We start from the raw sequence: 14630 nt of genomic DNA on the forward strand, positions 1-14630 counted from the left end.
AGTTTTCAGCTCTTTCGTCTTTTTATCGGCACGGTCATTTTCCTCTTTTTCTCTATTTTCGTAATATTGTGCCGTAGCCAATATCTGAGCTGAGGTAGAAACGGCCCATGAACTTTCTGAATTTTTCAATTTATGGCTCAAGTCGGGCAATAAGTTCGATACGAATTTATCCACAAACAACCTCTGTCCACCCTCAGTACCCATATCCTGCCCACTATGATCGACGAATGTTTCCTCGAACCTCGTAAAGAAGTCTGAAACACTCTCATCTTTCTTCTGCTTACAGGCTGACAACTTGTCCCAATTTACCCTCATAGCTGGCATAAGCGTTTTCATTAATGTAATGATTCGCTGGGGAAGAAGTTCAATCAACTGATCGGGTTTAGTAGCAGCCACTTGTCCAGCGTCTGCCGCTGTAATGGCAGCCCAATCACCACCTAATTCATTCGCGTGATCTTGGTGACGAATCTTGGCCCATACCGGTTGCGGTACGACATTGCCAAACAACATGTCGATATCGGCCAGATTCATTATCGTAGCGTCTACGAGCTGCGACAATTCTTTGTAATACCCCGCAGGATTTTTGCGAGGATCAGGCAAAGTTTGTTTCACCTGAAGCACTTCCGATCGTTTCCAAGGGAGATGTATCCACACTCTCTGGAAATGTGCTGGTATTGGAGCATTAGCATTAGTATTATCAGCGGGTACCCAAACTGGCGGAACTTCACGCATAGGATATTGGCCAGACCCATCTCGTTGTTCAATGTCCTCAACGAACAATGCATGAGGAATAGGAGCGGGACGAAGAGATAGCAACCGCTCAATAGCACGTCGGACATTAGTGTCGACTATCAGTCCAGTTGCGAACTGAAGCCGGAGTTCAGACAGGGCGGTCAGCACCTCGTCAGGCGCATTGGCCGCTATCTGATCATGTAAGAACTTGCACATTTCATCAAACACATATCTCTGAGTAGGTATGTTGAATTGATCAAACGTTTCGAGGACAACACGAGGTGGATTTCTAACAGGGTTTATCATCCAACCCATCGCCATATTGTATAGCGCAACACGTTCTCTATTACCAGGAAGCTGGCTACGTCTCTGTGGACCATCAGAACCTGCAGACCCAAAAACAGGTCCGAGCGACTGAAAGAAGTTTGTCGCAAGGGGAGAATCACGATTACGAGTAGAGGGAGAAGAGTAAGACACAGGACTAACAAGAGAAGGAGTAGAGACGTTAGCAGCAACAGGGGTTAACAACACAGGAGCAGTAGCGTGAGCAGTAGCGGGAACAGGAGTATGTGGAAGCGGAGGAGCAGTAGGAATAGAAATAGGCAAAGGAGCAGGAACAGTCGGAAGAGCAGGTGCAGGTTGAGGAACTGGTGGAGGAATAACAGGTGGAAGAACAGGTACGGCAGGGACCACAGGAGCTGCGGTACCCTGTACGTACGGAGGTGGCGACTTCATAAGATAGGACATTAAAGAATCCTCAACTGCCTCTTCCTTCTTATCCGACACCGTAGGCAAAACAGGATAGCATTTGTCTATGGACATACGCTGTAATCTCTCAAACACTTCCTTATCCTTATCCTCCTTATCACGCTGAAACTGCTCAGCTTTCTTCACTATAGTAGCAACAGTATCTCGCTGACTACGTTTATTTTGTCTGATCTCTTTCTGTCGGGCTTCTTTGCGCCAGAACCGAAAGGCATCAAACATGGCCGGCCTTGATTTACGTTCGAACAACTTTATTTCCAAATTATCTAAGATCGACGCTTCGAAGCTACCGTGAGGTGGCCAACGAAGATCGCCGTCTTTCTTTGTATATTTGATCCAATAATCGTTAAAAGCAATCGGGCCTAGCCCATGTTTGCTATATAAGTCATATGTAGGAGTTCCAACCGGAGGTATCGGACACGAGTCCTCCAGCAGGGAATCCGCACCACAAGGTCTAAAGCAACTGAACAAAGTACTGCGACCAGGCATCTTGCACACTAGCCGAGTTTCACAAACTTCAAGGGTTACGGGATTTCGGGATTTACCAAGTCCCAGCAAAGAACTAAACCCTCGGTCTTTGGCGGCTGCAGTCGTCAAACAAATACAACAACAACAAAGTACGCTAGCAAAGTGTCACCGACAAAAACACTCACACAGCGTGTACAACAAAGACACTCGCTAAAGTGTCTACAACCAAGAACTCTGGGAGCGACCCACAAATACTTAACTCAAAGATCAATGGCGTCCTCAGGAAGGCCCGTCAATTGTCTCGCTATACCAAGGTCTACGCCAGGCGCCAAAACAGGTCTACAGTCAGGGCAGCAGTCCGTCGCAGCCGTTAGGAGGCGGGAATCTTCGCGGGAAAAGTCTTCGGGCCACTTATTTCGACAACAGGATCGATGAAGCGGGGTGCACCTTCCCTCGGAGATTTCACACGAAGTTCCTCACGATCGTCGGGCTTGGACCGGTACCACTGATGCAGCCCCACGTTGGGCGCCAACTGAAGGACTGGGTTCTTTGGACCCAGCGGTGCCAGGGCACAACACCTGAAACCTTCGTGGGTAACCTGCTCCGGCGTACAAGTCACAGAGACACGGGACACTTCCTTCGGCGTCAAAGAGTCAAGGTTTATTTACTGCAGGGAACACAGAAGTCACAGGAAGTACATCGAGTGTAGTTCGGGGAGACTGCTTCAAATTGTATTTGTGGATCGCTCCTTTTATACAGTTTTTACCCATAGGATAACATGATACACAATAGTTTACAACTCAGTTCCCACATCTAGCTCCCAGAGGGGTCGCTTTGGTCGCTTTGAAACATACAAGGTCCGGAACATAAGTGCGGAAACATTTGGCGGTTCCCAACTGTAAAAACCCGTCTTCCCACCATTAGCAAATTCCAATCAGCAGTAAAGTAGATCGAAATAGGAACGAAGACAGGTGCAGAGGAAGACGGAGACAGTAGGGAGATCGGAAAGGGTGTAAAAGGGGAGTGTCGAGAAGCACGAGATACAGGCATCAAAGGGACGTGCCTAATGAGATGCACGACTGAGACAATAAGCCCGTGCGGCAAGATGAGCCTCGAGCGGCGCCATCTGCCTTACAGTAGCATCCCCCTCGTCATAAAGACACTTTCAAAGGACATGTGTCTTCCGCAAATATCTTGGGAGTCCCAGGGTCGCGAAGCGGACAGCGTCCGTTCGCTGGCTACTTGAGGGCAAGAGACAAAATGGATGCCGTATCTAAGATGGAACCCGTGGGTACAGATGACAAACCCACATAACAAACGAACGGTTTAAGTTAGCACAGCGAAACTGCGCACACTTACAAAACTCGTCATTTGCGGTTCATAGATACTAGACTCGACCATATTCGTGCGAGTTAAAAAACACCACTTACAATTGTCACGGAACCTCATGTGAGTGAAGCTTGCACGGCTCCCTCTAGTGCCACACCTGCTGTGTCTGAGGAAAGCCTGCCCTTCTGCCTCTCGGTCTGTGTGCGAGTGAAGCTTGCTCTGCCACCTCCCGGTCTGTGTGTGAGTGAAGCTTGCACGGCTGCCTCTAGTGCCACACCTGCTGTTTCTGAGGAAAGCCTGCTCTGCTGCCTCCCGCTCTGTGTGTGAGTGAAGCTTGCACGGCTGCCTCTAGTGCCACACCTGCTGTGTCTGAGGAAAGCCTGCCCTTCTGCCTCTCGGTCTGTGTGTGAGTGAAGCTTGCTCTGCTGCCTCCCGGTCTGTGTGTGAGTGAAGCTTGCACGACTGCCCCTAGTGCCGCTCCTGCTGTGTCTGAGGAAAGCCTGCCCTGCTGCCTCCTGGTCTGTGTGTGAGTAAAGCTTGCACTGCTGCCTCCAGTGCCACACCTTCCGTGGCTGAGTAAAGCCTGCTCTGCTGCCTCCTGGTCTGTGTGTGAGTGAAGCTTGCACTGCTGCCCCCAGTGCCACACCTGCATGTATGAGGAAAGCCTGCCCTGCTGCCTCCTGGACTGTGTGTGAGTGAAGCTTGCACTGCTGACCCTAGTGCCACACCTGCATGTATGAGGAAAGCCTGCCCTGCTGCCTCCTGGTCTGTGTATGAGTGAAGCTTGCCCTGCTGCCTCCCGGTCTGTGTGTGAGTGAAGCTTGCACTGCTCCCCCTAGTGCGGCACCTGTGTGTCTGAGGAAAGCCTGAACTCCTGCCTCCCGGTCTGTGTGTGAGTGAAGCTTGCACTGCTGGCCATAGTGCCACACCTGCCGTGGCTGAGGAAAGCCTGCCCTGCAGCTTCACGGTCTGTGGGCGAGTGAAGCTTGCACTGCTTCCTCCAGTGCCACACCTGCTGTGTCTGAGGAAAGCCTGCCCTGCTGCCTCCTGGTCTGTGTGTGAGTGAAGCTTGCACTGCTGCCCCTAGTGCCGCACTTGCTGTGTCTGAGGAAAGCCTACCCTCCTGCCTCCCGGTCTGTGTGTGAGTGAAGCTTGCACGGCTGCCCCTAGTGCCACACCTGCTGTGTCTAAGGAAAGCCTGCCCTGCTGCCTCCCGTTCTGTGTGCGAGTGAAGCTTGCACTGTTGCTCCCATGTGGAGGAGTGTGGCTCAATGGTTAGAGCGGCAGACCCTGATGCAGACTTCTGGCCCGGGACCAGGGTTCAATTCCCGCCTCGGCGGGTCTTGGGCTCAATTTCCTCGGACCTGATAATTCTCGCCGCGGTGCCTATTCTAATCATGGGTCCCTCTCTGCAACTCTGGGCAATAGCTTGCTTAACCTCCACACCGGCCCCAACAGCGCTGGGATGCCTGGCTTCACCCTGGGGGTGTCTAGGAGTGGACACTTCACAGGGAAAGCCAGGAAGGGTTCCACAGCGGTATGAGTAATAGCGCCAGGAAACCGCTTGGTGGCAGTGCGCTCTACAAATACCTTGACATTTACATTTACATTTACCCTAGTGCCACACCTGACATGGCTGAGGAAAGCCTGCTCTGCTGCCTCCTGGTCTGTGTGTGAGTGAAGCTTGCACTGCTGCCCCTAGTGCCGCACCTGCTATGTCTGAGGAAAGCCTGCCCTGCTGCCTCCTGGTCTGTGTGTGAGTGAAGCTTGCACTGCTGCCCCCAGTGCCACACCTGCATGTATGAAGAAAGCCTACCCTGCTGCCTCCAGGACTGTGTGTGAGTGAAGCTTGCACTGCTGCCACTAGTGCCGCACCTGTGTGTCTGAGGAAAGCCTGCCCTGCTGCCTCCCAGTCTGTGTGAGTGAAGCTTGCCCTGCTGCCCCCAGTGCCGCACCTGCTATGTCTGAGGAAAGCGTGCTCTGCTGCCTCCTGGTCGGTGTGGGAGTGTAGCTTGCACTCCTGCCCCTAGTGCCGCACCTGCTGTGTCTGAGGAAAGCCTGCTCTGCTACCTCCCAGTCTGTGTATGAGTGAAGCTTGCACTGCTGCCTCCCGGTCTGTGTGTGAGTGAAGCTTGCATCACTGCCCCTAGTGCCGCACCTGCTGTGTCTGAGGGAACCTGCCGTGCTGCCTCCCGGTCTGTGTGTGAGTGAAGCTTGCACTGCTGCCCCTAGTGCTGCACCTGCTGTGTCTGAGGAAAGCCTGCCCTGCTGCCTCCTGGTCTGTGTGTGAGTAAAGCTTGCACTGCTACACCTAGTGCCACGCCTGCCATGTCGGAGGAAAGCTTGCTCTGCTGGATGAAGCGTACACTGCTTCCCCTAGAGCCGCACCTGCCATGTTGAAGGAAAGCCTGGCCTGCTGCCTCCCAGCTCTGTGTGTGAGTGAAGCTCGCACAGCTGCCTCTAGTGCCACACCTGCTGAGTCTGAGGAAAGCCTGCCCTTCTGCCTCTCGGTCTGTGTGTGAGTGAAGCTTGCTCTGCTGCCTCCCGGTATGTGTGTGAGTGAAGCTTGCACGGCTGCCTCTAGTGCCACACCTGCTGTGTCTGAGGAAAGCCTGCTCTGCTGCCTCCCACTCTGTGTGTGAGTGAAGCTTGCACGGCTGCCTCTAGTGCCACACCTGCTGTGTCTGAGGAAAGCCTGCCCTTCTGCCTCTCGGTCTGTGTGTGAGTGAAGCTTGCTCTGCTGCCTCCCGGTCTGTGTGTGAGTGAAGCTTGCACGGCTGCCCCTAGTGCCGCACCTGCTGTGTCTGAGGAAAGCCTGCCCTGCTGCCTCGTGGTCTGTGTGTGAGTAAAGCTTGCACTGCTGCCTCCAGTGCCACACCTTCCGTGGCTGAGTAAAGCCTGCTCTGCTGCCTCCTGGTCTGTGTGTGAGTGAAGCTTGCACTGCTGACCCTAGTGCCACACCTGCATGTATGAGGAAAGCCTGCCCTGCTGCCTCCTGGTCTGTGTAGGAGTGAAGCTTGCCCTGCTGCCTCCCGGTCTGTGTGTGAGTGAAGCTTGCACTGCTCCCCCTAGTGCCGCACCTGTGTGTCCGAGGAAAGCCTGAACTCCTGCCTCCCGGTCTGTGTGTGAGTGAAGCTTGCACTGCTGGCCCTAGTGCCACACCTGCCGTGGCTGAGGAAAGCCTGCCCTGCAGCTTCACGGTCTGTGGGCGAGTGAAGCTTGCACTGCTGCCTCCAGTGCCACACCTGCTGTGTCTGAGGAAAGCATGCCCTGCTGCCTCCCGTTCTGTGTGTGAGTGAAGCTTGCACTGTTGCTCCCATGTGGAGGAGTGTGGCTCAATGGTTAGAGCGGCAGACCCTGATGCAGACTTCTGCAGGGTTCAATTCCTGCCTCAGCGGGTCTTGGGCTCAATTTCCTCGGACCTGATAATTCTCGCCTCGGTGCCTATTCTAATCATGGGTCCCACGCTGCAACTCTGGGCAATAGCTTGCTTAACCTCCACACCGGCCCCAACAGCGCTAGGATGCCTGGCTTCACCCTGGGGGTGCCTAGGAGTGGACACTTCACAGGGAAAGCCAGGAAGGGTTCCACAGTGGTATGAGTAATAGCGCCAGGAAACCGCTTGGTGGCAGTGCGCTCTACAAATACCTTGATATTTACATTTACCCTAGTGCCACACCTGACATGGCTGAGGAAAGCCTGCTCTGCTGCCTCCTGGTCTGTGTGTGAGTGAAGCTTGCACTGCTGCCCCTAGTTCCGCACCTGCTATGTCTGAGGAAAGCTTGCCCTGCTGCCTCCTGGTCTGTGTGTGAGTGAAGCTTGCACTGCTGCCCCCAGTGCCACACCTGCATGTATGAAGAAAGCCTACCCTGCTGCCTCCAGGACTGTGTGTGAGTGAAGCTTGCACTGCTGCCACTAGTGCCGCACCTGTGTGTCTGAGCAAAGCCTGCCCTGCTGCCTCCCAGACTGTGTGAGTGAAGCTTGCCCTGCTGCCCCCAGTGCCGCACCTGCTATGTCTGAGGAAAGCGTGCCCTGCTGCTTCCTGGTCTGTGTGTGAGTGAAGCTTGCACTGCTGCCCCCAGTGCCACACCTGCATGTATGAAGAAAGCCTGCCCTGCTGCCTCCAGGACTGTGTGTGAGTGAAGCTTGCCCTGCTGCCCCCAGTGCCACACCTGCATGTATGAGGAAAGCCTGCCCTGCTGCCTCCTGGTCGGTGTGGGAGTGAAGCTTGCACTGCTGCCCCTAGTGCCGCACCTGTGTGTCTGAGTAAAGCCTGCTCTGCTGCCTCCTGGTCTGTGTGTGAGTGAAGCTTGCACTGCTGCCCCTAGTGCCGCACCTGTGTGTCTGAGTAAAGCCTGCTCTGCTGCCTCCTGGTCTGTGTGTGAGTGAAGCTTGCACTGCTGACCCTAGTGCCACACCTGCATGTATGAGGAAAGCCTGCCCTGCTGCCTCCTGGTCTGTGTAGGAGTGAAGCTTGCCCTGCTGCCTCCCGGTCTGTGTGTGAGTGAAGCTTGCACTCCTCCCCCTAGTGCCGCACCTGTGTGTCCGAGGAAAGCCTGAACTCCTGCCTCCCGGTCTGTGTGTGAGTGAAGCTTGCACTGCTGGCCCTAGTGCCACACCTGCTGTGTCTGAGGAAAGCATGCCCTGCTGCCTCCCGTTCTGTGTGTGACTGAAGCTTGCACTGTTGCTCCCATGTGGAGGAGTGTGGCTCAATGGTTAGAGCGGCAGACCCTGATGCAGACTTCTGGCCCAGGACCAGGGTTCAATTCCTGCCTCAGCGGGTCTTGGGCTCAATTTCCTCGGACCTGATAATTCTCGCCTCTGTGCCTATTCTAATCATGGGTCCCACGCTGCAACTCTGGGCAATAGCTTGCTTAACCTCCACACCGGCCCCAACAGCGCTAGGATGCCTGGCTTCACCCTGGGGGTGCCTAGGAGTGGACACTTCACAGGGAAAGCCAGGAAGGGTTCCACAGCGGTATGAGTAATAGCGCCAGGAAACCGCTTGGTGGCAGTGCGCTCTACAAATACCTTGACATTTACATTTACATTTACCCTAGTGCCACACCTGACATGGCTGAGGAAAGCCTGCTCTGCTGCCTCCTGGTCTGTGTGTGAGTGAAGCTTGCACTGCTGCCCCTAGTGCCGCACCTGCTATGTCTGAGGAAAGCTTGCCCTGCTGCCTCCTGGTCTGTGTGTGAGTGAAGCTTGCACTGCTGCCCCCAGTGCCACACCTGCATGTATGAAGAAAGCCTACCCTGCTGCCTCCAGGACTGTGTGTGAGTGAAGCTTGCACTGCTGCCACTAGTGCCGCACCTGTGTGTCTGAGCAAAGCCTGCCCTGCTGCCTCCCAGTCTGTGTGAGTGAAGCTTGCCCTGCTGCCCCCAGTGCCGCACCTGCTATGTCTGAGGAAAGCGTGCCCTGCTGCTTCCTGGTCTGTGTGTGAGTGAAGCTTGCCCTGCTGCCCCCAATGCCACACCTGCATGTATGAGGAAAGCCTGCCCTGCTGCCTCTCGGTCTGTGTGTGAGTGAAGCTTGCACTGCTGCCCCTAGTGCCGCACCTGTGTGTCTGAGGAAAGCCTGCCCTGCTGCCTCCCAGTCTGTGTGTGAGTGAAGCTTGCACTGCTACCTCCAGTGCCACACCTGCTGTGTCTGAGGAAAGCCTATCCTGCTGCCTCCTGGTCTGTGTGTGAGTGAAGCTTGCACTGCTGCCCCTAGTGCAACACCTGCTGTGTCTGAGGGAGCCTGCTGTGCTGCCTCCCGGTCTGTGTGTGAGTGAAGCTTGCACTGCTGCCTCCTGTGCCACACTGCCGTGTCTGAGGAAAGCCTGCTCTGCTGCCTCCCGGTCTGTGTGTGAGTGAAGCTTGCACTGCTGCCCCTAGTGCCGCACCTGCTGTGTCTGAGGAAAGCCTGCCCTGCTGCCTCCTGGTCTGTGTGTGAGTGACGCTTGCACTGCTGCCCCTAGTGCCACACCTGCTGTGTCTGAGGGAGCCCGCTCTGCTGCCTCCCGGTCTGTGTGTGAACGAAGCTGGCCCGGCTGCCCCCAGTGCCGCACCTGCTATGTCTGAGGAAAGCCTGCCCTGCTGCCTCCTGGTCTGTGTGTGAGTGAAGCTTGCACTGCTGCCCCTAGTGCCGCACCTGCTGTGTCTGAGGGAGCATGTTCTGCTGCCTCCCAGTCTGTGTGTGAGTAAAGCTTGCACTGCTACACCTAGTGCCACGCCTGCCATGTCGGAGGAAAGCTTGCTCTGCTGGATGAAGCGTACACTGCTTCCCCTAGAGCTGCACCTTTCACGTTGGAGGAAAGCCTGCCCTGCTGCCTCCCAGCTCTGTGTGTGAGTGAAGCTTGCACAGCTGCCTCTAGTGCCACACCTGCTGTGTCTGAGGAAAGCCTGCTCTGCTGCTTCCCGGTCTGTGTGTGAGTGAAGCTTGCACTGCTGGCCATAGTGCCACACCTGCCGTGGCTGAGGAAAGCCTGCCCTGCAGCTTCACGGTCTGTGTGTGAGTGAAGCTTTCACTACTGCCCCTAGTTCCACACCTGCTGTGTCTGAGGAAAGTCTGCCCTTCTGCCTCTCGGTCTGTGTGTGAGTGAAGCTTGCACTGCTGCCCCTAGTGCTGAACCTGTCATGGCTGAGGAAAGCCTACCCTGCTGCCTCCTGATCTGTGTGTGAGTGAAGCTTGCTCTGCTGCCTCCCGGTCTGTGTGAGAGTATAGCTTGCACGGCTGCCCCTAGTGCCGCACCTGTCATGGCTGAGGAAAGCCTGCCCTGCTGCCTCCCGGTCTGTGTGTGAGTGAAGCTTGCACTGCTGCCCCCAGTACCACACATGCATGTATGAGGAAAGCCTGCCCTGCTGCCTCCTGGTCTGTGTGTGAGTGAAGCTTGCACTGCTGCCCCTACTGCCGCACATGTGTGTATGAGGAAAGCTTGCTCTGCTCCCGCTCTGTGTGTGAGTGAAGCTTGCATGGCTGCCCCTAGTGCCACACCTGCTGTGTCTGAGGAAAGCCTGCCCTGCTGGCTTCCGGTGTGTGTGTGTGTGTGTGTGAGGAAAGCCTGCCCTGCTGCCTCCCGGTCTGTGTGTGAGTGAAGCTTGCACTGCTGCCCCTACTGCAGCACGTGTGTGTATGAGGAAAGCTTGCTCTGCTCCCGGTCTGTGTGTGAGTGAAGCTTGCACTGCTGCCCTTAGTGCCACACCTGCTGTGTCTGAGGAAAGCCTGCTCTGCTGCCTCCCAGTCTGTGTGTGAGTGAAGCTTGCACTACTTCTCCTAGTGCTGGAGCTGTATGTATGAGGAAAGCCTGCCCTCCTGCCTCCCGGTCTGTGTGTGAGTGAAGCTTGCCCTGCTGCCTCCTGGTCTGTGTATGAGTGAAGCTTGCCCTGCTGCCTCCCGGTCTGTGTGTGAACGAAGCTGGCCCGGCTGCCCTTAGTGCCACACCTGCTGTGTCTGAGGAAAGCCTGCCCTGCTGCCTCCCAGTCTGTGTGTGAATGAAGCTTGCATTGCTGCCCCTAGTGCCACACCTGCAGTGTCTGAGGAAAGCCTGCTCTGCTGCCTCCTGGTCTGTGTATGAGTGAAGCTTGCACTGCTGCCCCCTAGTGCAGCACCCGCTGTGTGTGAGGGAAGCCTGCCCTGCTGTCTCCCGGTCTGTGTGTGAGTGAAGCTTGCACTGCTGCCCCTAGTGCTGCACCTGCTGTGTCTGAGGGAGCCTGCTCTGCTGCCTCCCGGTCTGTGTGTGAACGAAGCTTGCACGGCTGCCCCTAGTGCCACACCTGCTGTGTCTGAGGAAAGCCTGCCCTGCTGCCTCATAGTCTGTGTGTGAGTGAAGCTTGCACTGCTGCCCTTAGTGCCACACCTGTGTGTATGAGGAAAGCTTCTTCTGCTCCCGCTGTGTGTGTGAGTGACGCTTGCACTGCTGCCCCTAGTGCCACACCTGCCATGGCTGAGGTAAGCCTGCCCTGCTGCCTCCCGGTCTGTGTGAGTGAAGCTTGCACTGCTGTGCCGCACCTGCCATGGCTGAGGAAAGCCTGCTCTGCTGCCTCCCGGTTTGTGTGTGAGTGAAGCTTGCACTGCTGCACCCTAGTGCCACACCTGCATGTCTGAGGAAAGCCTGCTCTGCTGCCTCCTAGCTCCAGAGTGTGAGTGAAGCTTGCATAGCTGCTCTAGTGCCACACCTGCTGTGTCTGAGGAAAGCCTGCCCTGCTGCCTCCCGGTCTGTGTGTGAGTGAAGCTTGCACTGCTGCCCCTAGTGCCGCACCTACTATGTCTGAGGAAAGCCTGCCCTGCTGCCTCCTGGTCTGTGTGTGAGTGAAGCTTGCACTGCTGCCCCTAGTGCCGCACCTACTATGTCTGAGGAAAGCCTGCCCTGCTGCCTCATGGTCTGTGTGTGAGTGAAGCTTGCACTGCTGCCCTTAGTGCCACACCTGTGTGTATGAGGAAAGCTTCTTCTGCTCCCGCTGTGTGTTTGAGTGACGCTTGCACTGCTGCCCCTAGTGCCACACCTGCCATGGCTGAGGAAAGCCTGCCCTGCTGCCTCCCGGTCTGTGTGAGTGAAGCTTGCACTGCTGCCTCTAGTGCAGCACCTGCCGTGTCTGAGGAAAGCCTGCTCTGCTGCCTCCCGGTCTGTGTGTGAGTGAAGCTTGCACTGCTGCCCCTAGTGCCGCACCTGCTGTGTCTGAGGAAAGCCTGCCCTGCTGCCTCCCGGTCTGTGTGTGAGTGAAGCTTGCACTGCTGCCTCCCGGTCTGTGTGTGAGTAAAGCTTGCACTGCTGCCCCTGGTGCCACACCTGCTGTATCTGAGGGAGCCTCCCCTGCTGCCTCCCGGTCTGTGTGTGAGTGAAGCTTGCACTGCTGCCTCCCGGTCTGTGTGTGAGTGAAGCTTGCACTGCTGCCCCTGGTGCCACACATGCTGTATCTGAGGAAGCCTCCCCTGCTGTCTCCCGGCCTGTGTGTGAGTGAAGCTTGCCCTGCTGCCTCCCGGTTTGTGTGTGAGTGAAGCTTGCACTGCTGCCACTAGTGCCACACCTGCCATGGCTGAGGAAAGCCTGCCCTGCTACCTCCCGGTCTGTGTGTGAGTGAAGCTTGCACTGCTGCCCCTAGTGCCGCACCTGCTGTATCTGAGGAAAGCCTGCCCTGCTGCCTCCCGGTCTGTGTGTGAGTGAAGCTTGCACTGCTGCCTCCCGGTCTGTGTGTGAGTGAAGCTTGCACTGCTGCCCGTAGTGCTGCACCTGCTGTGTCTGAGGAAAGCCTGCCCTGCTGCCTCCCGGTCTGTGTGTGAGTGAAGCTTGCACTGCTGCCTCCCGGTCTGTGTGTGAGTGAAGCTTGCACTGCTGCCCCTGGTGCCACACCTGCTGTATCTGAGGGAGCCTGCTCTGCTGAATGAAGCTTGCACTGCTGCGTCCTGTATTCTGTGAAAGGGACTTTTCCACTGCTGCCTTCCGCGCTACACTTGCTGCATGAAGGAACTGTCCTCTGTTGCTGCTCATGCTTGACCTGATACGTGTGGGGGAAGCTAGGGTTGTAACCTATGGATCACTGAAGCATGATCTGCAGCTCCCCGTGCTGTACTTCTCAGGTGTGTGAGGGAAGCTTGCACTCATGTGTTTGAGGAAAGCTTGCACTGCGGATGCCCGAACTGTTCTTTTTCTTTGAGTAAGATAAGGGATTGTGCATGTTCTGCTTGTACTGCCCATGTCTTGTGTGTATGTGGGAAGTCGGCACCTGTGCTTCCTTTGATGTACTTGTTTGTGGTGACTGAAGCTTGCCATGGTGTGCCCTGATGTGCACCTGTTCTGTGTGGAGGAAGCTTGCATTACTGCTGCCTGAGCTACCACCCTCTCCATAAGGTTTCCATTGCTGAATTAATCAAAAGTGGGTGGAGCCTGACCAGCTCTAGAATAGCCATAGGCCGCCCCTCCTGTTTCTACATCTGACCTGTGCCCTCAGTGGGGCAGGGACTTAGGAAATGCCACTACGGGATTAGCCTTGGGGCCACTGGGGTAGAACCAAAGTCCCCCTGCCAGAGACGTGTCCTGTGGATGGCTGGGATACACCTACTATGCACCGATGCTCCGGCTGGTCACACTGGACTCCTGACCTGCAGCTAGGCCTGCCTGAGCTACGTGGGCTTTTAAGTCAAGTCTGGTGGCTCAGTGGACTAATGCGTCCACTGTAGGGGCCTCTGTTGACATCATGGTCACAGGTTAAAATCCTATCGGGTCCATTCAACCTTTCATCCTTCTAAGGTGGATAAAATGAGTAACATCAAGTTGGGTAACAATAAGGATCTCTTTTTCAGTGCCAAGATACATGTGCTTTTCAAATACACACGTAATGCTTTGCTCAAAGATGTTTTCTGCAGACACATTGAGTTTTTGTGACGGTCATTGTGGGAGGGTTGACCAGTTTTGTTGTAACTAGAATGACTCTTTTTTTCCCCTGGCAGAGGAGGCCTTGCAGCTGGACACTGCATCATCCAACGTCACTGTGGCCGAGGGGTCGCCCATCCAGCTGGACTGCAGCGTAATGTCTAGATCCAGCCCTGACTCTCACTTCGCCCTGCTCTGGTACGTGCTCCGCGCCAAGGCTGGTGATGGCCAAGTGGAGAAGGAGCCGGTGTTCGGCGTGGATCAAGATGGCGTCTTCAAGGCGGAGTCCCCCCGCTGGCAGGGCCGGCTGCTGTTCCAGAGGCTTTCACCAGGGCTCTGCAGGCTGACGGTGCTGGCTGCCCAGGCGGCGGATGCCGGCAACTACTCATGCCATGTGGAGGAGTGGCTACCCCGGGCTAAAGGGGCCTGGTACCGGCTGGCGGAGGAGGAGTCTGGGGTTGCGGTGATCCATGTGACCAGCACAGGTGAGTGGGCAGTGCTTAATTTGAGCCGGTGGTTTGCAGAACATTGTTTATTAATTCAATATACATGTGATATACATAGAGGATTAAAGGCCAGATCTGCCAACTTTGGAACTTCGGAACCAAGTTTGAGTCCCGGTCTCAGCACACCATCCTGTGATTCTGGGTAAATCACTTTCTCTCCTCATGCCTACAGAAAATTAATGTGAATGGTTGTGGAGAGGTGCACCACTGTGTACCTGTGTCTTGTTCAAAATGATATAAAAGGACAAAAGTTACTTTGTGTTAAATTCTTTTATTTCAATGGTATCATAAAACAGGCTCCAGCCAACACGTTTCGTTCTATGAGAATTGAACTTCATCAGGGCTTGAATAGTATACAAACAATGGATATTCCAATAACGGCGTGTTTGATATGGTAGGTGAGTACAAGTACACTGGAGAACACAATGTGAACGCTGTGGTCCATATATAGGAACCAATATCAGAATCAGTTAAGT

The 14630-nt window shown here is 55.2% G+C and overlaps 1 protein-coding gene across 1 annotated transcript in view; it reads left to right on the forward strand.

The window, feature by feature from the left end:
* Positions 1–14630, forward strand: part of LOC147699085 (immunoglobulin superfamily member 3-like) — a 394763-nt gene that overhangs the window by 365194 nt on the left and 14939 nt on the right. Inside the window, exon 10 of the mRNA XM_086935654.1 lies at positions 13726–14133. Coding sequence (XP_086791780.1) covers positions 13726–14133 — 408 coding nt within the window. The remainder of the gene's footprint in view (positions 1–13725; positions 14134–14630) is intronic.

The sequence above is a fragment of the Lissotriton vulgaris genome, chromosome 8 (genome assembly GCF_964263255.1).
Source record: "Lissotriton vulgaris chromosome 8, aLisVul1.2, whole genome shotgun sequence".
NCBI classification, from domain to species: domain Eukaryota; kingdom Metazoa; phylum Chordata; class Amphibia; order Caudata; family Salamandridae; genus Lissotriton; species Lissotriton vulgaris.